The following is a 24,663-nucleotide window of genomic DNA, read 5'->3' on the forward strand; positions in this document are numbered from 1 at the left end:
GTGCACTTGGTATGTATACTGTGCTGCAACTACTATTTGGTTTGGCTTTTTTTAAAGTAAAGTACTTGAAGGTACTCAGTAATACACCATGGTACAAATTCACAAGTTTGTTTGTTTGCTGTATTTTTGAATAATGCAGTTTATGAATATGTTTATAAATGCTGTTGAATAAATGCAGACCGTTTTAACCCATCCTCTTTCTTCAGCAGCATCTCAAACAGATACCAGTTTAATTAAAATATGAACATAAATTAGAATTTAAATTAGGAAAGTTCTGTACATGAGTAATGTTTTTCAGTCAAAAAGACGTGTTCATGGTGACTGAAGAATTATGAGTTTTGAAGTCATTAAGTGTTACACTTTCAATTCCTGAAAACATCTGCAAGAAGCAGCTTGTATTATAGGGAAGGAAAAATAAAGGTTAGTGAAAGGAGATTTATTGCAGAATTAAATCATGGATTGCTTAACAATACCATGTTAGCTAGAAAATGAGCTAGGAGTATACTGAAAAAAATCTTTAATTATTGGATGGAAATTTCAGCATTTTCAAGGGTTTTATGTTGCAGTTTCACATTTTGAAAATTTAAGAGATTTTGAAATTGAAGTTTTGAAATCCTGTTCTATAGGAATTGCATTTTTATTATAATTTTTAGCTTCTTAGTAGAAAATTAAAGTAAAGCCACACACTTGGCTGTTGGCACTTCAAGTTTTTGAAAGAAGGGGAGAGGAGAAAGTAAGAGAAAACTGGAGAAAACTTCCACATAATTTAAATTTTGAGAATTGTAGAATAGAAAAGAAGCTTTTCAAAATTTATTATCTTTAATTCTGGTCTACTTATGGCAATTTTGTCAATATTTTGGTGTTCAGAAATTATATGGATAGATTTCCTTTTTTGGCCTAACACATAGCATCTGATGGGTGGTGGAAGGGAAAGATTTCCTGATTCTTGTAGACTGCTTTTGGCATAAGAACAGCTCTGGTTACAAAATACCCCATGAGCATCTGTGACCAGTGAACCTGTGAACTTTTTTCTGAACACTAGTTTCCAATGTTTATGAAATATATGTAACTGGGGACAGAACCTCCTTTTTGCATGATATAGTATTGGGAACATCCTTGGAAATGTTGAGTTTCTTCTGCTTACTTACTGTGCAGATGTGTGTTGGCTGATCCCATCCATCCTAGCTATGTAAGTGGTTTTCTGGGCAGAGGGATTTCAGAAAGAAAACCAGCTATTGAACTACTTGGATGAAGAAAACTTAAGCTGGATACTTTGTTATTTTGCTGTTTCATCTGCAAAAGAAACAAAAATAAGGGAGTGTGAGTTTGAGCACTAAGTGCGTGTGTATTTATGCACATCTAGACTAAAGATGTAGTTCTCTGACAACATTAGTGAAAACAGTGTGCTTTGGAGACATGTTATTCTTTTCAGTTGGCAAAAATAACCCCTTTCCTTCATGAACTATAGCCAGGATTCTGTTCTACGTGCTGCTAAGTTTCCCGTGATCACTGTGTGCTCTTTTGTACCTCAGATTCTGAAGTTTAAATGAAAATACTCAATGTTCCTGATATGATCACGGCAAAATTAGCTGTTCATTTTGCTTAATAACTTTCCATTCCATGTTTACTTGAATAATACTTCAGTGAAGCTGCCTTTTGGCAAGTACCTTTGCTTTGTAAACTCTGGCAATGCCAACAGCAATTCACTTTGTAGAAGTTTACCATATAAACACCAGAAAATTATTACCTAGCAAGTGACTCGTTCATTTAGAGTACTTTATTCTTGGAAACAGGAATGATACTTTAATCCTCTCCTTTCCCCTTTTTGGACTTGCAGCTTTTTGGCTGCTGCCTTGGCACCAGCCAGCACCCAGCACAGTGTGTCACTGCCAGTCAGAGAATTAGCAAGTGTGTTTTCAGTAAATAGTTGCAGTAATTGCATGTATCTTCCCTGTGTGACTGATAATAAAGGTTTGGGCTCTTTATGATACATTGGCAAAGCAAGCTCATTCCTTGTAGTATCTTCTTAATAAAGAATTTAAATGTTTTTTGCTTTCCCAGAATTGAGAACAACTTAATCAAAAAGTTAAGGAACTAGAACAAATATAAAAATATATATAAATATATATTTACCCTTTAGAAGTGTTCCAAATGGCATTGCACCTATTGTCACGAGAAGATGCTTGTATAAGCTGATTTCTTTAAAAAGAAAACCTTGTGAATACTGTGGTAGTGATAAGCAACTGTGGTAGGAAAATGAAGAAGTTTATTTTTAATTTTGTACATGGTGTCTTTAGAGTGCTTGCAAGTCAAGTATTAGGAGGGAATGTCATTTTATAAAAAGCTTTTTCAAAAGAGGAGCAGTATTCAGTCTTGTCAAGTTAAACTGAAGCTCATTATGCTGTTTTATTATATAATCTGAAGAGGTGATATAATTGAGATATTCATGAAGTTTTATGAGCCTTACAGCTAATAAAAGATTATATGATTACTTCCATGTAATCATAATGTTCTTTTCTCATATGTGAAGCCTTTGCTTTTTATGATGTATTTTTCCTATTGTGAGGCCATTTATTTCAGCGTTACCACTTGTTAACAGGGAAGAAGCTGATGGGAAGGTTAGAATGGACGTCAGTGAGTGGGGGCTATGGGGGAAGAATCATCTTCTAGGAAAGGTACTCACTATATCTCTGAGGCTTGGAAATCAGCTACATAAAAAGGCCAGGAAATGTGTGCCTTCAAATCTTAACAGTGAGTCGTCTCTGTGCAGAGTATGAGAGCTGGTTTGCATCAGGATAGGGCCTCTGCTGCCAAACATAATTTTGTATTTTCCCTTCTTTGCTTTTGTCATGAATGTGTTTGATGAATGAAGAAAAAATTCATAAATACCTGCCTATGGTGCTGCAATGCTAAACTTTATTTACCATACAGGTTCTAACCCATGTCCTCTCCAGTCAAAACAAGAAGAATAGACGTCAGACAAATGCGTGTAGGAGTAGTTTTCTCTGAGGCTATGTACAAGCATTAAAATTAATCACCTCAGCTAAGACTGCTCTTTATAGTTGCATGCTTTCCAGTGTCCATGTTTAAAGAAAACTGGTTACTCCAGCCAAGCCCAGTCACCTCTTCTGATTTTTTTGAATTTCCGCTCCAAGCTTATTGCTCCTCTGAAGGCCATCTCTGTAAGTTGCTTACCACTTTCTTCCGTCCAAGGATTTCACATCCTTTGGCTCAGCATTTCCACTTGGAAACAAACAGCTTGATTAGTCTTTTGTAAGGTTCGGGGGAGGTTGTGTTATTTGGTTATTTTTTTAAAGTGAAATTGAAATCCATATTTTTGTTTCTTCACATGTGCAGTTTATATGTTTTCAGTGTTACTAGAATGTAGTTATCTCGTGGTTATCTATGCCCCAAAATAACAAACACCAGTTTCCATGCAAGAGGGAAACTAACCATCAGTGCAGATAAACAGTGCAAAAATACTGCAAGCCAGGGTAAGTTCTAGGCCTGGAAAAGGTAGCAGTACACATCAACATACATGGCAAACATGCACACAACTTCTCACTATACATAAAAATGACTACTGAATAATTTTAGTATTGTTTTAATTAAATAGGTTGACTTTTGTAAAAAAAAAAAATTCTGCAGCAGTCACTTCTTTCTTTATCCCCACTAGTCATCAGAAGTGCAATAACATTACGATCACTGAAATAAAATTATTTCTTACATTTAAAGAAGTAGGTGACATAAAATACTGTAAGTATTGTGATACTTACAGGTCTGGCCTTCGTTGTTTCTATATATGTCTGAATGCTCATTGTGATAAAGTGTAGTGACACATGGAATGAATATTTTAGGTAACTTTTAAAGCAGGTGTCTCTTACAAGACCACCTTTGTCTTCAAGGGACTGGATTTACTCACCAATATGTTCCTTTCTAGTTATGCATTCCTTTGTGAGGAAGAATAAAAGAAACACAGGACAATATTACTCAGTTCTACAAAAACACTTAGTATGAGGGCAAAATAAAGTAATAGTGCCAAAATTCTAAAGGACATGTAGTATTTCTTTAGAAAAGACACAAGTAATTGAGTCTTGATTATCTTTCCTGAAGATGAGTTGATGCAACTGGAAAATTATATAGAGGAAGTCTCTTAAATCAGGATGGAAACTGTGCCTATGGGATTTTTCATAATGCTACCTGAGAGAGGGGAAAGCTGATCTATTTCAGAAAAAGATATCAAATATTTTAAAATATTTTAGTTTATTTACTTCTTTTTGTGGCAACCTTTTTTTTTTTTTTTTTTTCTTTCCCTGAGAAGCACACAAGTCTTCCTGTTGGGAAATAGTTTTTATAACGCGAGTATCAATGACATTGAGAACTTAGGTATGTAAGATTTGTCTTATGCTTCTGGTCAAGTATGAAAGTACCTAGCATGAAATAATTTGCACTGACATCTCAATCAAATGTTAATTCAGACCATTAAGACTTCAAACAAGCATTCTTTTTTTATTTGGAGCATGGTTTTAGTTTGTTTTTCAATTCTTTCCCTGATGACTCCTGTTGCTGAGACTATAGTTTTATAGGAAAGAAAACTTGTGTTGGCTGGAAGTTTATGAGGAGATTTTGGCTGTTTTCGGTTCAGCAGCTGCCTATGTTCTGTACTGTGCTAATAGAGAATAGAGGAGCTGTCAGTTTTAAAGATGACTGAAGAACCTTGGGTGCAATCCAGTCCCTGCCTAAGGACATTCTTTTGTGTAAAATGTTGCGCAGAATTACTTGAATTCATTATCTCTAAGTTTTGATGATGCCATTGAGAATTTAATTTAGGCGGTTTGAAGAAGCTGGTTATCTAAAACACTAACTGATGTAACCAGATATGGAATGGGTGTTTAAACTCCTGTGTCTGTGTGCAATATCCTTGGCCTATGTATAGCCTTTATTTTCAATGATTTCACACCATTCAAGAGCTGAGGTTCTTTACACAGACCTTTATTTGCCCCAGTAGAATCTAATCCTGATTCAGGAATTTCTTCTTACCTGGACAGCTGAGTTCAGCTTTTATTCCCAAAGAATGTCATTTTGATTTCACAAAGTTTTTTTTGTTGTTTGTTTTTTGAGGCTGTTTTTGTTGTTGTTTTGTGGTTGGCTTGTTTGTTTGTGGTTTTGGTGGGGGTTTTTTGTTTGTTTGAGGTATTTCTCTTTGGGATTTGTTTTGTTTTGTTTGTTTTTGTTTTCCCCCCCTTTTTTGGCCTGCTTGCACATCTTGGATCAAAAATATGTCATCAGTTTCAAGTGCCTCTCCATCTGTCCATGGTGTGCCCTCTTGTGACACCTCTGGAATGCCTTGCAATTGGATAAAATTGGTGTCACTGGATACAACGTGTATAGCATTGGGTCACTCAGCATTGCTGGGGCTCTTATTGTACACTCCATCCAGGCAGACTGCACAGCAGTGATAGGCATTGGCCCTCTCCTTCTGGCTCCTCTGGCATAGCAAATAAAATAGGGGAAACCTGGAATAGTACAGTTTCCCCAGACCATTTGAGTTTGATTGTTTGCTTTTGGTGCTTTGGTTTTTTTTTTTTCCCCTTCTCCTCATCCATTGAATTTCTGTATCCCCAAAGAACATTTGACTATCCTCTCTCCTCATTAAATGGAATTTAAGTGCTTGTTTATTCTAACTTTAGTCTGAGATAGGGTCATACACTTTAAGGCCTGCAAAAGGGACAAGTTCTGTTGCGGGACCAGGCATTTGATGCTCTGGAGGAAGAGCTCTGTAATAGGGAGTCAGTTTTACATAGAAATTTACTCATGGCTATTCATAAGACATTTTAAGAAGTTACTGAACAAACAGATCAACTTCTGCATTATGTTGGCACTTAGTGACCCTCTGCTGTATTAATAATGAAGGCTTTTTGTTGCAGCACAGGGGCTTTTTCTTTCCTGCATGGAAATAATCTTCATTTCATGTCCTTTTTTTTTTTTTTTTTTTCTCTCTCTCTGTAGATATTAAATTGTGTACTTGAGTATTAGTTTCTCCATGTGTTTTAATTGTTTAGAATAAATACTTAAAATTAATCTCATTCTACAGTTTTCAGTATCTCCTTTCATGTTTATGTTCCTATCCTCCTTATTTAGTTCTAAGTCACAAAACTGTTCTTAACGTGTCATGGGTTGATGTCTTCTATTGCACTGCAATATTCTGAAGAATAAGAACCATATGAATCTTTTTACATAAATCCTGTAAAAACAACCTTAATTTATATCTATAAATTTTATTAATAATATTTCTAACAAAAATTCCCTTCTTAGTTGTTAGTCCATTTTCATAGCTTTAAAATACACACATCTACGAGAAATATGATGGTGGTATCATAGTGCTAGACTAGTTTTTAGTCTAGTTGAATTATTTTACGTAATGTCATTGAAATTCAGAATTTTACAGTTAGTATACCAAAATACTTGTAGACACTGAATCTTAAATAAAAGGAAATCAGCAATGGGAAGAATGAAAGGAAAGAGTTGAGGAGTATTAAAAATGTTCAAATTGCAAATTCAGAAGCTCTACTTAGTCCATATGATAGCATATATATAAAATAAATACTTCTTTTCCACCAAATGTATTTAATTTTTTTTGAGGAGTTGCTTTCTCAAAGTAAGTTTTACAGCAAATATGCAAAAGTCTGTGTTAGCAAGCACATTGGGTAGTGCTTGTACTAGAGTTTTCTGATGACTTACTCAGTGTTTAAATACATGGTTTCGCAAAGGCTATTGTGACTTTTCAACCAAATGTAGTTGTGGTTATCCAACTTAAAACGCCCAGAACCTAATCAAAAAACTTTTGCTCTGCCGTAATAAAAGGAAAACCATTTCACAATGTGACAAAGTAAATCTTTGTTGATGATTGATCTAAGAATTACTTAATAGTGGCTCTGGACAAGCTGTGTTCCCCTGTCCAGTTGTGGGTGGGCAGATGGTCAGTAGCAGACCACGTAGCAATGCCTGGCATTACGCAGCCACTGTCTTCCCAGTGACATGGGTGTGGGCAATGGTTTGCCCTGCTTACCAAACATCTGCAAGCATGTGAGAGGTGAGGATAAAGGGCACATAGCTATGATGTAATTTCCATGCATGTTGAACTGCTGCTTGGTTGGAGGGAAAGTGGTTATCCTGCCATGCCTGTTATGCCAATGGGCTCATTTTGATGATGCATTCTCTTAATGTATTAGCTTTAACCTTTGAAGGTTTGATTTAAATCCTGACTGTGCGTCACAGACAAAAAAGATGTGTATTCATTTCCAAGTTCTGAGAAGGCATTTTTCCACATGATAAAGGCTTTGTGCATGTGTGCTTGATTAGCTGTTGTTGCTTTAGGGTATGTGGCTACACATACTTTTGCAGACTTGGATTAGCACATCTGAATAGTGTAGACTCTTGTTCACCATTTTCCTGCTTTATGGCTACTTATGGCCAAAGATTGTAAATATAAAAGCTCCACTTGCATGAAACTATGCTATTGTTTTTTCCCTTTGAATAATAACCATAGAGGAGTAAATGTGGGACACAACAGAGGGCAGGCAGTGGAAGCTTGCCAGCTGCCATATGGTGCTAATATTGGTGGTGGCATGCTGTATTGTAAACTCAAGACTTGCAGCAGTTTATGCATTTATGCAGTGTGACCTTACATAGCTGTCAAAATGTATAACCATCACATCATTTTACAGAAAGAATTATGAAGTGTCAGGTTTGTTATACATCGAGAACATTTGGACAGCCTAGGACTCAAATGTTCTAATGCGTCCATGTGGAGCAATAGATTAATAGATTAAGAAGATGTCATGGCAAAGATTGTATATTCTCAGGAGCCATTTTAAAGTCAAGATTAAGATCTGCTGAATTTAAAGGAAGTGGGAATTGATATTATCCAGGAAGCACTTTGGAATTTTTTGTTTGTGGAGCTTTTTGGGTTGTTTTGAGATGAAGCATCAAAATGTATCCTAAATACGTATCTTTACATGCTCTCTATTCATGACATAGTGCGTTGTATGCATGAAAATAAGTGGGGGAATAAAAGTAATATAATTAAATATATTATGTAAGTTATGTGCTTAATCCATCAGTAGATGTCACATATAAAGGTTTACCCACATTTACAGACTGAGAAGATTTTGAAAGATATTGAGCAGTTACCTACATGCACATAAACATTGGAGTGGTAGTGGGCTAGACTGTAATACTCTGAACATTTGTGGTATTTTCCATAGTAGTTTACATTAGTCTGATCTATATTAAACTTGGCTCTGAAGTATGAATGAACAGAAGAGTAAGCCTTGGTCTTTCAAGCAACATTAATTTGTCTAAATATCACCAGCCTAATTTTTAGTTTAAGCAATGTAATTTACTGCATCATGGAGTTCAGTAAGTAATTGACCATATTACTTTCTTCAGTTACCACATTACCAGTTTTGGGCAGGGTAATGAATCTTTACTTAGTGCCAAGTATTGCTTTCTGTGAAATTATTGTGATGCTGTCATGCTGCACATACACATTTAGTGTTGTTTTTATCAGCCCTTCAGAACTTGGGAAATGGATAAACAAATGCAGCTGGGCCCCTGAAGGGAGGCTGCATCTCCTTTCCTGTGAGATTTTAACCATGTCATGCTGTTCCATCATACCAGCAATCAGCACCCCTTGGCTCCCATCTAAATATCTAACTGATTTGTAATCTGCCAACAGATTTGATTTGTGTCTGCCATCATCAGTTGAAACAAATGCCTGTGAAGCCACAGTGGCTGGCATGATTTTGACTCATGATTTTTATCCTTTACTTGGTTGGTGTTATTTGCTTCTGTATTTGAAAGGCTGAGCTTCCTGGGCTACCACCACCTGAAAGCTCTGGTGCTTAGCATACTTCTGTCATTTGGCCCATGAATCTGAGGTGGAAGTTGCTAGCTAGGGCAGTTGCTTGCTTCCTTTCCTGGTGGACTAGGAGCTTAAAAGGGAGCAATTGAAGTCTCCTTATTTGATAATTGTCATCTCTCTCATTTTGTTCAGACCATTGTCCATGACCCTGGCTCAGTTTAGGCGATTATTAATTGTTCAGTGATGTTCTCAGTGTGCTTTGAACAAATGTCTAATGAATTGGAGTGCCTCTTGCTTAGCCGTGACCTTGTTCTTCAGGCAGCTGGATTAGGACAATTCTGCTTGGCTCAATATTGAAATCTTAACATAATATTTTTAAGTATTTGTATGTTTAAAACCATCAAAATGCATCTCAGTTATTCTAGAATGTTCTCATCTTTGCTTCCCTAGTACCAGGACACGAATATGCAAGGCGTGGTGTACGAACTAAACAGCTACATAGAGCAGCGCCTGGATACAGGAGGAGATAACCAACTGCTTCTGTATGAGCTGAGCAGCATCATTAAAATAGGTAAGAAGGAGAATCAGATGTCTCTGAGCTCAGCATCAGTGCAGAGCACATTTCTTACGCGGTTTAATTAATAAAGACAGGTGTGGAGGGATAACAGTGTTCCCATTGGATGTTCTCTCAGTGTGAACTTACTTCACCTTCTGTCCCTCAGTGAATCCCTAGCTGCACTTAAGTGAATTTCATCTTTGGAGAGAGTTGCATATCCAATTGTGATATTAGAGTCTCATGTTAAATGAATCAAAGGATCGACTATTCTGGTTATGATGGTGTTGCAATTTCAATAGTAAAAGTAAAAAAAAAAAATCAATCGGTGATGTCATTGCTTATTTAAACTTCTTTTGAATCAATTGAAATGTCACTGGAAGAAGGCATATCTTTTGTGTGATCTCAAATTAAACTCATTTGTTTATTTTTTTTTCTATTTGATGTAAGTACCTTTTGTGGTAAAAAAATACTGCATATGATCAAAAACTAGAAATTGAAAACAAACAAAACATTCTCAGTAAACTTATAAGTGCAATTTGGCTTCTTTTTAGCCAGAGTGGATGTATCAGACTTCAGCAGGAAGCGTCACAGTAGATTTCAGTGAGCTCTTTATAAGGGTTTTACTGTCCCAGCTACTTCATCATGTTGTAAAGATGAGTAATAGTTCTGGTTTATATATATGATGTTTTAAAAGAACCTTTTCTCTGCTGATTTTGCTTAAGCTGTTATTTGGATATTGATGCCCAACTCACAGCAAATCCAATTTGTTAATACACAGCAAGTGAGGTTTGAATATAAAGAGTGCTTATGTTTTACAATTATTTTATTTTTCTTTTGTAAACAGATGGGAGGGGTTTTTGTGTGTCATTTCCTTTACAGTACTCATTTGCTTTGTAGATCAACATACTTAGGTACTACAATGGAAGGGTTTAAAATCTGAATGCAAATTACTGTGCCCCCAGCTCTTACCAGTGCCGTGCAGTTGACAATGAGCAAGTAAATATCCAGTGGAACATTTTTCCTAATGTCAAAGGAATTAGGAAAGCCATTTGATTTGGTTGCACACAAGTAAAATTTTTCCTCTGAAGTATGCTAAAAAGATTACTGAGTTCATTCATAAAACTATAGGTATCAGATATGCTGGTTTACTAGCTAGGATGTTTATTGGCTTTTGGAAGGACAGACACATGACCCAAGCCTGTTGTGTAAAGCAGAGTGAAAAATATTTTCTGTTATATACTGTTCTGATTTTGAGGGTAAGTTATGGTGGTTGGTTGACTCTAAACTTTTGAGAGTTTAAGAAACTTGGCTTTACCCTGTTTCATACCACAGTCTGAATCTGGCAGAAATCTAAAATGTATAAACTTTCTGGTGAGTGTCAGAATTTTTAATATGGGCTAGGTGCAGAAAATAGAAACAGTTTGTTTGGAAACACATTTTTATAGCAATATTTGTAGCTCTTCATTTTCCCATGATTTTCTCTCTTAAGGCAAAGACAAATATAGCTTAACATTTACAAATGGCACTTATTTTACTCATAGAAGTTGTAATGGTATCTCACGGATTATATTGTAAATACACCTCTTGTGTATTTACTTCGATTGTATTAATTAATTGTATTTACAGACACTAGGGCTTGGAGTATAGATGTGTAAAGAAGTTGTTTCTAATTATTTTATAGAATGCAGTAAATGCCAATTAAGAAAACAGGAACTCTGTGGTATCTCTAACTTTGTAGAGTCTTGGAAATTTTAGCGAACACAGCAAAAGACCTTAACCTTTAGAATGGTAGATGTTTGACACAAGTAGAATTGAATCTGTGGTTTCACCTCAAAGATGTTGTCTAAGTTCAGTTTATACCTGTGAGTACAATTATTTCTTTTGTTATTGCTTTGGCAGCTACGAAAGCTGATGGATTTGCACTGTATTTCCTGGGAGAATGTAATAATGTAAGTATACTGGGTAAGAATGCTGCTTTTCTGTACATTCACAAGTGTTTTTTTTTTTAAATATAATTATGGTGGTAATAAAAATACTCTCTGCATTTAGATCCTTGGTGGTTTTTTTGTTTGGTTTGGGTTTTTTTTAAGATTTGGCAGTTATGCTGTTTTTCTTTAACTCTGGAAGCTTAACTTGTGATTTAGCCCTATTATGAATTGTCTTTAAGAAACAAAAAACTGAACTTGGATTTACTGTCTGCATAGCCTTTTCTTTGCATCTAGTTATCTTTCTAATTTTTTTTTTAATTGTTAATTGTCAGCTGCAACTTGATAGTGAGTAATGTAAATTTCAGATCTAGATTCTGGTTGGCATAAAACAAATGATACATTTAAAATTTACTCATTCAATTAGTTTTCACGTAAAAATTCAAATAACACTGAGTCCAATACTTGTTCTTTTGTTATTTGAATGTTAGAATACCTTACATCTTTTTCTATCTAGTTTAATTTGTACAGCTAGCATGATACAAGACTTTGTAGTTATTTTAAATGGCTACCAAGAAGGAAATGCAGCTTAGTACTTTAGTCAGTTCCCTCAAATTAAAAATCACAATATGTCAGAAATTGTCTTTCATTGGTTCAAGAAAGAAGCAGGGACTAGAGAGGGAAACATTTTTTTCTCAGTGTTTCTTTTCTTACTTTACACAGCCAGTTTTAATAGTTTATTCTTGTGTAGTCCATTAGCCAATTTCCTTTGTTCTTTGTGTAATATTTGAATTCAGTAAAAAAAAAGGTAAAAATTCCATTTTTGAAGCAGTGGAAACAGAATTGAAGATGTACAAACCTTCAAGTAACTTGATGTGGAATAAAGCCCATGCAGAAATTTCCTATTAGAAATGGAAATGAGGTTTTTCTTTTTTTTTCTTTTTTTTGTGATATGACTGTTTCATATAATAAAGAAAACCCACTTCATTATTCAAAAATTCTGTTTTCTCTCAATGACTTCTGTTAAGCAAATAAATAGCATATATTTTTAAATAACTCACCAAGAGGTATAATTTAAGAAACATGTTGTTTCTTAAATTCTTTATGAATGCAATCTTTGGTTCTCATTAGTAGGTGACAGCATTCATTGTCATGGGTAGGGGGTGATGCAAACTGTGGCTGAAAAGCTTCCGCCTGCTGCCAGAGGCAGGGACCTGCAGGCATTTCAGCCTCCATCCCAAATGCCAGCTTTGGGTGGCAGTGACTGCCTGCCAGCTGAGCATGCTCATCTCCAAATGCTTTGTAAAAGATTACAGTAAAATTAACTTTACGGCTTGAGACAAAGAATTCTTACTATGGTGAGGTTTTTTCCTATTAGATTAGTGTGGCATAATATGGGATTGCTCACAGCTTTCTGATACCCTGAGGGTCTGGGTACAATGACCTGCCTTTTTTTTTTTTTTTTTTTTTTTTTTTTTTTTAAACTAGCATATTAGGCAGATGAATCTATTTGCTTCCCAATGTTCCATTACAACTCTTTCCTGAAAAAAGCTCCAAATACTAAAAAAACCTTTAGCTTTTGACACTAAAAATTTTTGACTTGGGCCAAATTGACTTTATTAACCACTGCTATGTAGCTGCATCACCCAAAATGGAATGTTCTTCATGTAGTTATTATAGGGACTGATCCCAAATCCTTTGAAGTTAGTGTGAGATTTTCCATTCACTCTAGTGGGCTTTGGGCCAAACTCATGTTTGTAGTCTTGTAACTAAATGGTAATGCATTAGCCTACTTCTTATAAGAAATTGTCATTAGAAATTAATTTGGATAGCTCTTGGCTGTTGAATATTTAATTTAAAGGATGGATCCAAGTGAGACTAGCCATTTGCCCAATAAGCACTGGCAATGTGGTTTTATTTATTTTTATTAAATGTCCTTTTAAAATGGGAACAAAAAGATTCTGCGTAGCGAAAGCAGGAACGAGCTAATTCTTTAAGCTGAAATAAAAAAAAAAAATTAAGTTCCTTTGATTAGCCTGGACAAAGTATTTGCTGAATATCTATGGCCATGTTTTGACGAATAGTATCTACTTTTGGTGGCTTAATATTTTGGTGCTAGATTTGTGATTTGAATTTTGCAAATTTGGCAAAATCCTTCTCCTCCCCTCCCTCCCCTTTCCGACCCTCCCACGGCCCCCAATTTAGCATTGGGCATTTTATTCATTAGCTTGGAAAATACCTGCTTGTTATCCAGCTAGGAGAGTGTGTGTGTGTGTACACCTTTTTGAGAATTAGGTTTTAGGAAGGGAGTGTGTAAGAATGGAGGAATCCTATTAACAAGTAGGTAACTGCTTCCAAATGTCTTTCTAGTATTTAGTGATCTGTGTTCTGACTATGTTCTGTAAGGGAACTTGTGACCAAACCTGAAGCACAAGCACTTACTCTAGTTCATTTCAGTTCCTGCTTTAAATGTGTGTAGGTATACTCTAGCTTGTTTAAATTAATCCAGATTTGAGAATTTTTACTTGTGTTAGTCCCATCAAAGGAACATTTTTGAAATATGGGATATCCTTATCTACCTTTAGCCTGGATTAAATAGTGAGTTTCTAATTAGGATATAAGATAATTTCCTTTTACAAAAATGCTTAATTTTGACAAAATGAAAACCAGTGAATTATTACTGCATACTTTGTGCTATTATTTCTTAATATTGAGAAGATTGCCATATCATTGCAAACTAAGTTTTTTCATGGATTACTAAGAGTGCATAGTAAATCATTCTTTGGTACCATATTTAATATAGGCAGAATTTTCTTTACATGAAAATTATATTAGAACTGAAAGAAAATTAATCTGAGGGAAAAGCTCTAACATTAGCCAGTCCCTTTCTTTTTGCAAAACATAGATGATACACTGGCCTTTAAAGGAGGACAATGCTTTAGGAAAAATTCCTTTGCAGTTAAATGGCACAAAATTAAGTTTATAAAGATATCTGTTCATATATAAGTTTCTTTATGGCCCCATTTTCTTTCTATTGAGGTTTACATACTATGTTAGAGTTGGAAAACAGCATAAAGTCTAAGTTACTTCTGGCTGACAGTTCAGGTTGAATGCCTTCAGGATATTTGCTTGAGTGAACTTGCTTGCAATAGATTCCAAACGTTTCTTTATGTGAGTATTACTCAGAATTGGTGCCAGTGTGGACAATTCAGTTTTTTTAACATCCTTCTGGGTGTTCCAATTGCTTGGAAGCACTGCCACTCAGTGCAGTCATTACTGAGAGTGTCCTGATGGTGATTCTGTTTTTCAAATGATTGCCCCCTAGCAGGTAAGCACACCTTGCATGCCCAACCCCTTCCTTCCTCATGAAGTTGCCCAGTGTCTCAAAATCTGTTTCTGCCTGTGCTAAGTATATGGTGGAATGAATTGCAAAGTACTTGTGCTAAGAACAGTAGAGCTTCCTCATCAGGGTCATGGTCTAACAGACCTGTGCCCATACTGCCTTTGGTTTTTGAACGTTCTTCGTATCTAAGGAATTATCTTTATCTGTGGGTTAGCCTAGTTATGCAAATAAAATTATTTTTTCTTAAGGTACATTGCAGCCATTTTACAAATACTCTATACTGGAGAGCAGAAACACTTCCAAAGCACACAGGAATGTTTCACAACTCTGCAGCAAAGGACTTGACTTTATTTCCATTTTCTTTTTTTTTCTTATGGGGATGAATGTACAGTTCATAATTCTCCTGTTATGACCTTAATTGAGTATCATCTTCAAACATGACTTAAAGGATTTACTGAAATCCTCATATTAGATATTGTGTGTGTTAATCAATTGTCTAAGTATTATGCTAGCTGGGCATGGATTTAAGCCCATAAGTTGACACCTTAAGAAGACAAAATTTCTAAAACACTTATCACAGTTACTGAGTTCCTGACATATTACTATATTAATCAATTCATCAGATACTTCTTGTTTATGGTTCTTACTTGTATGAGTAATTTGCCTCATGATTACACCGTGATTCCTACATAAAGATGTATGACTTCGAATTTAACAGGCATACACTTAAAGAAGCTTTTACTTGGTCTTGTGTTACTTAGTTCCTGAAACTGCAAATTGTGTTGACAAACACAAGATTATCCTCGCTTCAGACAGAAGTTTCCAATAGCTTTATTGTAAGAAATAATTATGTGAGGCCACAAATATGTGCACATACTCTGTGCTTCGGGGTGTATTTTATTAAGCCACTCTTGAATTTCTGGTCATGCAAAAGTTGTTGCAGATTGATGTGTATGCAGTGCCACCTAGTGAGTTTATGAGGTTAGTGATTTGAATTATTAAGAACCCAGGAAAAAACACGTACTGCTTGCTAACTGTCTCCAGTTTTTGAATGCATAGACATCTTCTCTGTAATGAGAGTCTTTTAAACGTGTTTCCAGGTGAAATACTTCTATTTGCAAGTCAATTCAGGGAACTTGGTTCTTTTATTCTTCAATCAGTTCTAAGACCATGTGTTTTTTTATACGTAAAGTGGAAGAAATCTGTTAATTTCTTATTTGCCAGTGAATGGTGATACTCAACAGAAAGTGAATGCTCTTGTTTAGTTACAGCGTTTGAGTTTAAATTTGAGTCAATAAATTATCAAGCTGAAAGAAAGAAATAACTGTCAAAATGTATTTTATGGAAATTTTGGTCTTGTTTAATTTAATATTCAGGTAAATGCACTTAAGGAATGCGTTCACAATGAATATATTATCGTAGAATATCCTGAGTTGGAAGGATCATCGAAATCCATTTTCTGGTCTGCACAGGACACCTGTAGAATTACCCTGTGCCTGAGAGCATTGTCCAAACACTTCTTGAACTCTGTCAGGCTGGTGCTGTGACTGCTTCAGGGGGAGTCTGATCCAGGTTCCAACCACCCTCTGGGTGAAGAACCTTTGCCCAATATCCAATCTAAACCTCCCTGGTGCACTTCAAGCCATTCCCTCAGGTCTTGTCACTGGGCACCAGAGAGGAGACCAGTGCCAGACCCTCCTCTTCCCCTCATGAGGAAGTTGTAACTGCAGTGAGGTCTCTCCTCAGTCTCCTCCAGGCTGAACAGACCAAGTGACCCCAGCTGCTCAAGGGCCTTCATCATCCTTGTGGCCTCCCTTTCGATCCCCACTTAAAGATTTAGATTTTTTTCACATTGTGTTATTTGACACTGTCCCCAGCACTGGAGGTGAGGCTGCCCCAATGCAGAGCAGAGCAGGACAATCCCCTCCCTTGCCCGGCTGGCCGTGCTGTGCCTGATGTCCCCAGGACAGGGTTGTCCCCCCGGTTGCCAGGGCACTGCTGGCTATTGTTCAGCTTTCCATTGAGCAGGATACACAGGACCCTTTCTGCAGCACTGCTCTCCAGCCTCCCGTTCCCCAGCCTGTGCATATAGGTAGAATGCAGAAATTGCTAGAAAATTAGACAGAGTCAAATTGTTTGTATTTCACTACCATAATGGAAAGTGGTTTTGCATAAATCTGTAAAGATTTATCCCGGTATCTGGTTTTGCCTAATATTTTCACTAATGCATGGATGAAAAAAGAATATAGGACTGCAGATATGTTTGTAGGAACAGTCTATATTTCAAAATAGGCTTTGGAAAATGATCAGAAAAAACCAGACAATGATTAAGCTAGGAAGAGAGCTTGACTTTCCACATATTGCCTCTCTCTGTGTAGGGCAGTTGATGACTCTGAGAAAGATTCTAGAGTTTTCAGTGAATCTGAAGATAAAAATAAGTCTGCAACAATCACTGCTGTGTCAAAAAATGCACTTATGTGTATCACAAACAGAACTCTAGCCCTAGTATAAAGTATTTTTCCTATTGCTCTCTCCGCTGCTGAATCCTCAGATGGAATAATGGCTCATTTAAACACTGCACTTTAAGAAAAAATAGAATTGAGGAACTGAAGTGAGTTCAGGAGAGAGTGGAGAGAATGGTCAGGAAACAAAAGAAATTGTTTTTCTTAGTCTAAAGAAGAAGTTGAGGGGTGAAGATATGCCTGCATATGGCAGAGAGGAAGGGAATCCTCTTCAATACCCATGGTGTGTAGGGCAGGAAGCAGTGTTCTTGACTTGGCATTGGGAAAACTCCCTCAGTTGTGGCTGAAATGACGCATGACAGTCTGTTGCTTGTGCAAGCTGAGGGATCCTCGTCCCTGGAAGAGTGTTTGGGACCTGTTTGGCCAAATGTCTTTCAGAAAAATACTTAGCTGACTGTGCCTTAAAATGGAAGAAATGGTAGCGAGGTATGTCAACTTTTCTGTGTCAATGAACTGCTGTAACTCTTGTGGTGTTTTTCTTGTGTAAATCAACTGGAAAGTTTCCAGGAGTTAAGTGCAGTTAAAAATTGATACCACTCAGAAGGGTGAACACATAACCAAATGCCAAAAACAAAACAACCAAACCAAATCCAGTAGTTTGGGTTCTAGTAGTTCTACAGTAAGTGTAAGTGCATCATCTTTATTTCACAGGTGTCCAACATTTGTGCTCACTATGTGGCTTAATATTGCAAATCTCCTGTTAAGTACACTGTGATTTATCACAGAAGAAACAGGTTTCTATAAACAATGGTGGCAGTTGCTGGTGTTTTTTTCTTCTTTTATCTGTGTGCTTCGTACACTCAGACTGCTGCACTTGTGTTTAAACCCAGGACATAATTGCTCTTTAAGATTTTAGCATGGTAGTATTGGGCCATTACTTCAACTAAGCTAGAACAAATCCAAGGGGTTGGGCTGTGAATAATTTCCAAATTAATTATGTTAGTTTGTTTTTCTTGGTCATCTTTGATGACCTATTGTGATAAATTTTGTTCTTCCTAAAAATCCAGGCCTTAGGGCACAGCCCTTGTAAATATCTGCAAATAATTTTATCATTCGGTTTTGTGGTCTTACATTTAAGTTGTCCCTTACCAAGAGTAAAAATCTATTATTACTGAACAGAAACAGATGTGAGCAGCAGAAGCCATTAAACTCACTTAATATCGGCTTGATCAATTTCCATTTTCTCTTTAATTTTTTTCTTTCCCCCAAGCATCAAATCACATGGCAATGCTTTAGTATGAAGGCTTTCATTTAACATCAGTTGAATATTTAATGATTTTCCATGAAGGCTTTTTAGATTAATTTTAGATTAATTCAGTAGATTGTGCTGTGGAAGAAGGTAGATCAAGATCCAGTCACCCATACAACCAAAATAGTTTGTTGGTGGAATGCTGTCACATGTGTACTTTAACCTTAATTTTAATCATTAAACCTGGTTCTTGTCTAGACTACTTTTCTGCAAGGAAATTTTAGAAAAATTGGTTTATCATTGTTCTCTGCTTCAATGTAAGTAGTTATACAAAAAGAAGAAATAACAGTTTGTGAAATGATGATGATGATGAATACATGTTTGCAGCTTAAATCCAATCCTGGCAAACTTTATGTAGTTGATCGAATGTTTTCTAGTTTTTTTTGGTGAGACAGGATATGGCATTGTGCTGGATTCCAACAAACTGCATACCAACAGTGGCTAGAAAAATAGCATTAATTATACTTGTGGCCATCCTCTTTGTCAGAAGAGCCAAAGATTGAAATCACTGAAAACTGCAGGTACTTTCTTAGTGCTGTGACAATATCTGTCAAGAGTTGTGGATGCTATTGTGTTATGAGACTTGCTGCTGCTACTCACATTTTCTTTCATTAGGATTTTAATCTGCTGTCTCTGTGAAGCATTAGATTTTTACTAGAAAAATTAACAATGGGGACAAGTTACACCAGCATGACAAGATGAATATGAGTTCTTAATGTTCATGCCCTTAGCTGTTAGAAATGAGGAGTAAAGAAGGTTTTTTCAGCTACAGCAAGAGATTGAAAGTAAATTATTTAATAATTTTACCAGACTGAGTGCATAGTACCAAGGAAAGAGTACCAAAACCCATGGTATTATGGCTCATGTACTGATCTTGTTATGTGTCTGAAGGCCCAGTTGGTGGGTTTATCTGTGAATTGATGATGTTCAAGAAACAGTTACAGTACATCATTCTGCATTCCTGTAGACTGAGAGGCTTGTTAATACATTAGTATTTTAAAAATATGTTAGAGACTACAATATGTTGCCTATACCTAGGGTGCCTAAGAAACATTGGTCATGGAAAAGAATCACAGAATCTTTTAAGTTGGAAAAAACCTGAGAACATTGAGTCCAACTATATAGCCTAACACAGACAAGAAGAAGTAGTGAATTTTGCAACATTTGTCTGTGTTCACCCATGTTTAAACATTTGTTAAGTTCATAATTTATTTTAGACTTTCTGTTTTGCTTCAGTTTGGTTTTTTTAAACCCTCTTGATCTCTGGGTTCATGATAGGTAATTAGTGGATTCCAAACCCCACTGTTCCATCGTCAAAATTAATAGGGTTTTTTTTTGGCTATGGACTTTATCAAAGTGAATTAAGTGATTAAACTTGGAGGGGAGGAATAATTTTGAAGATTTTAGACACAACCAGAACAATCTGTCCTGTCACAGATGGAAGGAAAGAAAGTACCTCACGTGCTCTAGGGTTTCAACAAGGTACAGGAAGTTCTTGATGTCAGACTTGAGTGTTCCCGTGCCTACTACATTTAAAGAAAGTCCTTTACCATATGGGACTTGTTGGAAGATTATTGTTAATAGAGTAGTTGAGACTGATGTAGAAACACAGCTTCTGTCTTTGTCTGCAAGGAGGGTAAACAGATCAAAATTGGGAATTGGAGAGTCCTGTGGACTGCCAGGTGCCAGAATGCCTGAACCTGGAAGCTTCCAAAGGATTCTCTCTCCAAGCCAATGTTTGTCCTTTTGGTAGTTTGTCAGATCCAGACTGAGTATCCCATTTTGGGTGCCTTCTCTCTCATCAGTAATAGAGATACCTAATGCTCTTTCTACACTAGTTGGTCTTTTATTACTTAACTTTTGTCTGGAGAGAGACAGTGATGTTGCATTATCAGTAAAGAGCTATTTGTATTTATCCCTTTCTGATACTGACTTAAAGGTCTTACTGCAAGTGATAATGGCAGCAAAAGAGTCTGTGAGCAGTGCAGAGCCTGTGACAGAGCAGGCTGCTGTCTCCTCAACCTTTTCTTTTTACTGCATTGTGAGTTATCAGTAGAGCATTTCAGAAATCAGGGGTCCTAATATTCTTGTATTTCCTCTTTTATTGACAGTATATTTGTTGACTTGTGAATGAAGATCCACTGGTTTCTTATTTTGCGTATTAATCATTGTTCATTATCATTACCAGAAATACAAACTGTCTTTTTTGAAATAAAATATTCAGAACAACTGAGAAGATGCAAGCACATTTGAAAGGGCCCAATCTATCCCTTTCTTCACTTACTTGTGAAGCTGTATGCAGTATATCTGATGTCTGTATGGAAACACTTCTGGTTACTCTTAGAGCTAGTGAAAGATTATTGGAATGTACATGTGAAAATTAGAAGAATGCTGGAGTAATTCATAGTTAGAAGAAAGTAGGTGAGCCCCAAATTTGATCATTACTGCAGTACATTTCATTTCATAAGTATTTTGTTAAGCAAAAGAAAGAAAAAATAAATGTGAGCTGTGTAGGTGATGTGAAAAACCTCTGGGTTTTGACATTGATAATTTTAGAGATTCCCATAAAGCAGTGTCTGTGTGGTGCCTCAGAGATTATTTTAGTTACATGCCATGGTAGAGCAGAGCACAGTTTACTTTGTTTTATTTGCCTGACCTTGCCATTGATGGCTTCTATTTAAGACATTTCTGCATAATTAATTTGCAATAAACATTTAAATCGTTCAGATTAAATTCATCAAATATGGAATGTATGAACACTCATAACAATTTATTAGGTGTATGTATAAAGTCAGTGTGGAATGGTAGAAGCTTATGGATTAATTTCAGCTTATATATGGTTATGAGAAAAATTGCCTTTCTTTTTGATATTGCTGCACAATCAGGATGAGATTATCAATTGTTCTGCATAGTCATTTCTACCTTTACAGTCAGGAGGAATAGTGACAAATTTAGAACCTGTTGGACAGTTTGAAGAGTTTTTTGATCACTGACCCTTTAGCCTCGGGTTTGCAACTTTTTGTGGAAGCAGAATGGGATTGTTTCTGCAAAACTCTTTTGTGGAGAAGCTGGAAGTAAAATAATGTTCACAAACTTTTTCCAGCATGGGGAAACTTGTTCCCAGCAGTACTTCATTGTGTTAGCAACAGATGGGTTCACCAAACAACATGATACACAAGGACACAGGAAAGACTGTGCAAGCAGAAGAAAGCAGCCTTTGCAGGCAGTACTTCATGGTGTCAACAATACAAGTATTTGGCCATTGAAGATTTAGTGAAGATGTTTTCTGAAGGAAAACGTGTATGCGTGCGAGAAGTGAGCTCTTTGTTTTCTGGTGCAAGTGGCTGTTTGGTTTTCTTCTCTTTTTTTCTTGTTTTAAGAAGCTCTTTCTGAGAAGAGAAAGATTTGTGCGTTGTATTATGTTAGTGCTGGGCATGACTCAGGAGATGAGTGTGGAAAAGCACAATTTATGCACATAATTTAAACAGCACAGTTACTTTGCTAATTGTAATGCATTGCTGCCTTGGCAAAAGGAATCAAATATGTCTTAAATATATAAGAAGAATGGTGTGAATAAAAGTGTTATTCTTTGGCATCTTCAGCAAAATCAACTTTGGTCTCTGATGCCCTATTGATTTTGAATCATTCTACTACCTGGACTTCATCAATCAGTTGTGAAACATTGTTGCATCTCTAGACTCTGCAGCAGAAACCGCCTTTTCAGTTTTGAACGCATTATAGCATTACTGCTCCTATTACAAGAGTACTTTTTAAAAAGTAAATCTTAAGGATATAATGTAGCAGATCAGACTTCTGTTAAGATATGCATTTCGGTGTTTCTATGGCCTTTATATTTCACTACTTTTTTTATTTTTTGAAAAATATTTTGTACCGGAACAATGATTTAAATAAATAAAGATCTGTGGTTTCTTCAGTTTTATTAGAATAACGTCCTTTTTTTATAGATCATGGGGTGCTTTTCTTGGCTATGTTATGTAAAATGTTCCTTTCCTTCTATTTAAGCACATGTAAAAACGTGAACTGAAGCTTATGAAGGCAAGCAACTGTGAAACTAAGTTTTCATTTAAAAATTATATGTATCTTTATTTGATTATAAGCAAGTAAGAATAAATGGAGCTTTTTATTCTGGTAGATTGAGTAGGCTTGTTCTGACAGATTCAGTGTATTGATTTAGTGGGGTTTTTATTTTTTAAATTGTTTTTCTGGGTTCTTTTCTTTAATTGCATTCTTGTTATTCATATGGAAAATAAACATTTGACTTTTCAAGTGTATCTCGCTTCTAGAGGCCACACTTCAAAGAAGCTGTGAGCATAAATGGGTTTGAAGAATAAGCTTTAGGATAAGAATAAACAGAAAATTCCATGATTTCATGTGCTTGTACTGTAATGCAAGGCATCAAAATGGAGTATATAATCTGAATATTCAGGAGGGCTAGTCCGTGGAAGAAACATCTTTCCTTCCAACTGAAAAAATCACTTGTCAATGCTAAAATAGTTTGGGGCAGCTCTATTTTCTTATTATTTTTAAGAGAGTTTAATTTTCATCTGTACCACACATCAGCAAATGAATTACTGGATGGAAAACTCTTGTCTTGCTGCATTTTTTTGGGACTGACTTTCTGCTTAAGAACAAAATTCTCAGTTACTGGTTTTGTCAGAATCTTGAGTGTTTTCCTTTTGAACTTACTGAATACCCTAATTGTTGGACTACTGATTCTTCTTGGATAGACTTCAATCTTGTTGTGGCTATGAATTTCATACTTTTTATTGACCTTCCCCCCCCACCCCCACCCCCCAGCAAAAAGTCCCAACTTTCTCCTTCCAAAATGCTGGTAATCCATTACAGCTGAGATGTCTTTGTCATTGCAGGAGTACCTTCATCTGGTGCATTATATTGCATCTCTTTAGTTTCTGAACATTTCAGTGGGGCTGTTTTTTTGGAATTGTTTAGTTAATGTTTTATAACAGACCATGCATGTTTGTTAGGAAAGGAGAATTATGAGAGGATACACCTCATATCATCACTTCATTTTCTACAGCTGATAGTAGAAGCTGAATTTTTGCATGTGAATTTTACCTCTAATGATCCATGCTAGAAAACAGCTCATGACTCATTGCAACCCTAATGAAAGCAAATTCTGAGAGTAAAATTAACCAGCAGCACAACCTGTGGCCATTCTTAAGAGGAATGTTAGTAATACATTGTGGTGTGGCATTTTCATCTATATCTGGTATTATATAGTAAGAAATTTAAATACTATCTCTACTTTTTAAAGTATTTTCTATTGAAATAAATGAGTGCATTCTAGATAAAAAAATAGATTTTTGCAAGGTAATGCTTTCTTCTGTGAGTCTTGTATGCTGTGTATTGTGTGTTCAAAGCAAACACAATCCTACCCTGATATGAACAATAACTGATGTTAGTCATCCACTGTTCTCAACAGGAGTTGTCCATGAGTTACCTGGGTAACTTTAGAGTGGGATTTTCTAAGATTTCAGAAGAATTAAGTGGCATTTATTCAAGTTTTTCTTTACTTTACTCTGTACTTTTATCTACTTTATTCTACATAGGTTGTGTAGTAACTGTAAAAGTAATCATGCTTTCTAATTGCTTTTTTTTTTTCTTTCTTTCTTTTTTTTTTTCCTTCTAACTAGAGTCTGTGTGTATTTACACCACCAGGAGCTAAAGAAGGACATCCCCGACTCATTCCTGCAGGGCCCATTGCACATGGGACTACTGTATCTGCTTATGTAGCCAGATCCAGAAAAACGTTATTAGTAGAAGATATTCTGGGGGTAAAAACCTTTATTTTTTTGATGATATACTGCCGTTCTTAGAATTAATGTTTTTGTGGTGAAATCTTTATTGAGGTGAACAATTAATGAGAAAAATTATGCTTGCCTTGATACCAGGAAAATAAACCTGAGTATGGATTAGCTGATGGAATAATTTCAGAATATTTCATTTATTTCTAGTTTTAAGGGTTTGGGATTTTTTCGGTTTGGGTTATTTAAACTTTTTTTTTTGGTTGTCAAGTAAAGGACATGATGGCACCACAGTCACTTAGGAAAAACAACCAATCAAAACTCCTGTTGTCTTGGTCTTGAAATATTAACCGCAAACAAGATCATCTTCATATGGTCAAAAAATTTTACTACAGGGCTCACACTGACAAGAATGT

General features: G+C 36.0%; 1 protein-coding gene across 1 annotated transcript in view; it reads left to right on the forward strand.

The window, feature by feature from the left end:
- PDE10A (phosphodiesterase 10A) overlaps positions 1 to 24,663 on the forward strand; it is a 174,204-nt gene that overhangs the window by 107,498 nt on the left and 42,043 nt on the right. Inside the window, exons 4-6 of the mRNA XM_066315839.1 lie at positions 9,317 to 9,437; positions 11,322 to 11,371; positions 24,137 to 24,277. Of these exons, the coding sequence (XP_066171936.1) occupies positions 9,317 to 9,437; positions 11,322 to 11,371; positions 24,137 to 24,277 (312 nt within the window). The remainder of the gene's footprint in view (positions 1 to 9,316; positions 9,438 to 11,321; positions 11,372 to 24,136; positions 24,278 to 24,663) is intronic.

This window comes from Sylvia atricapilla, chromosome 3 (assembly GCF_009819655.1).
Source record: "Sylvia atricapilla isolate bSylAtr1 chromosome 3, bSylAtr1.pri, whole genome shotgun sequence".
Classification (NCBI taxonomy): domain Eukaryota; kingdom Metazoa; phylum Chordata; class Aves; order Passeriformes; family Sylviidae; genus Sylvia; species Sylvia atricapilla.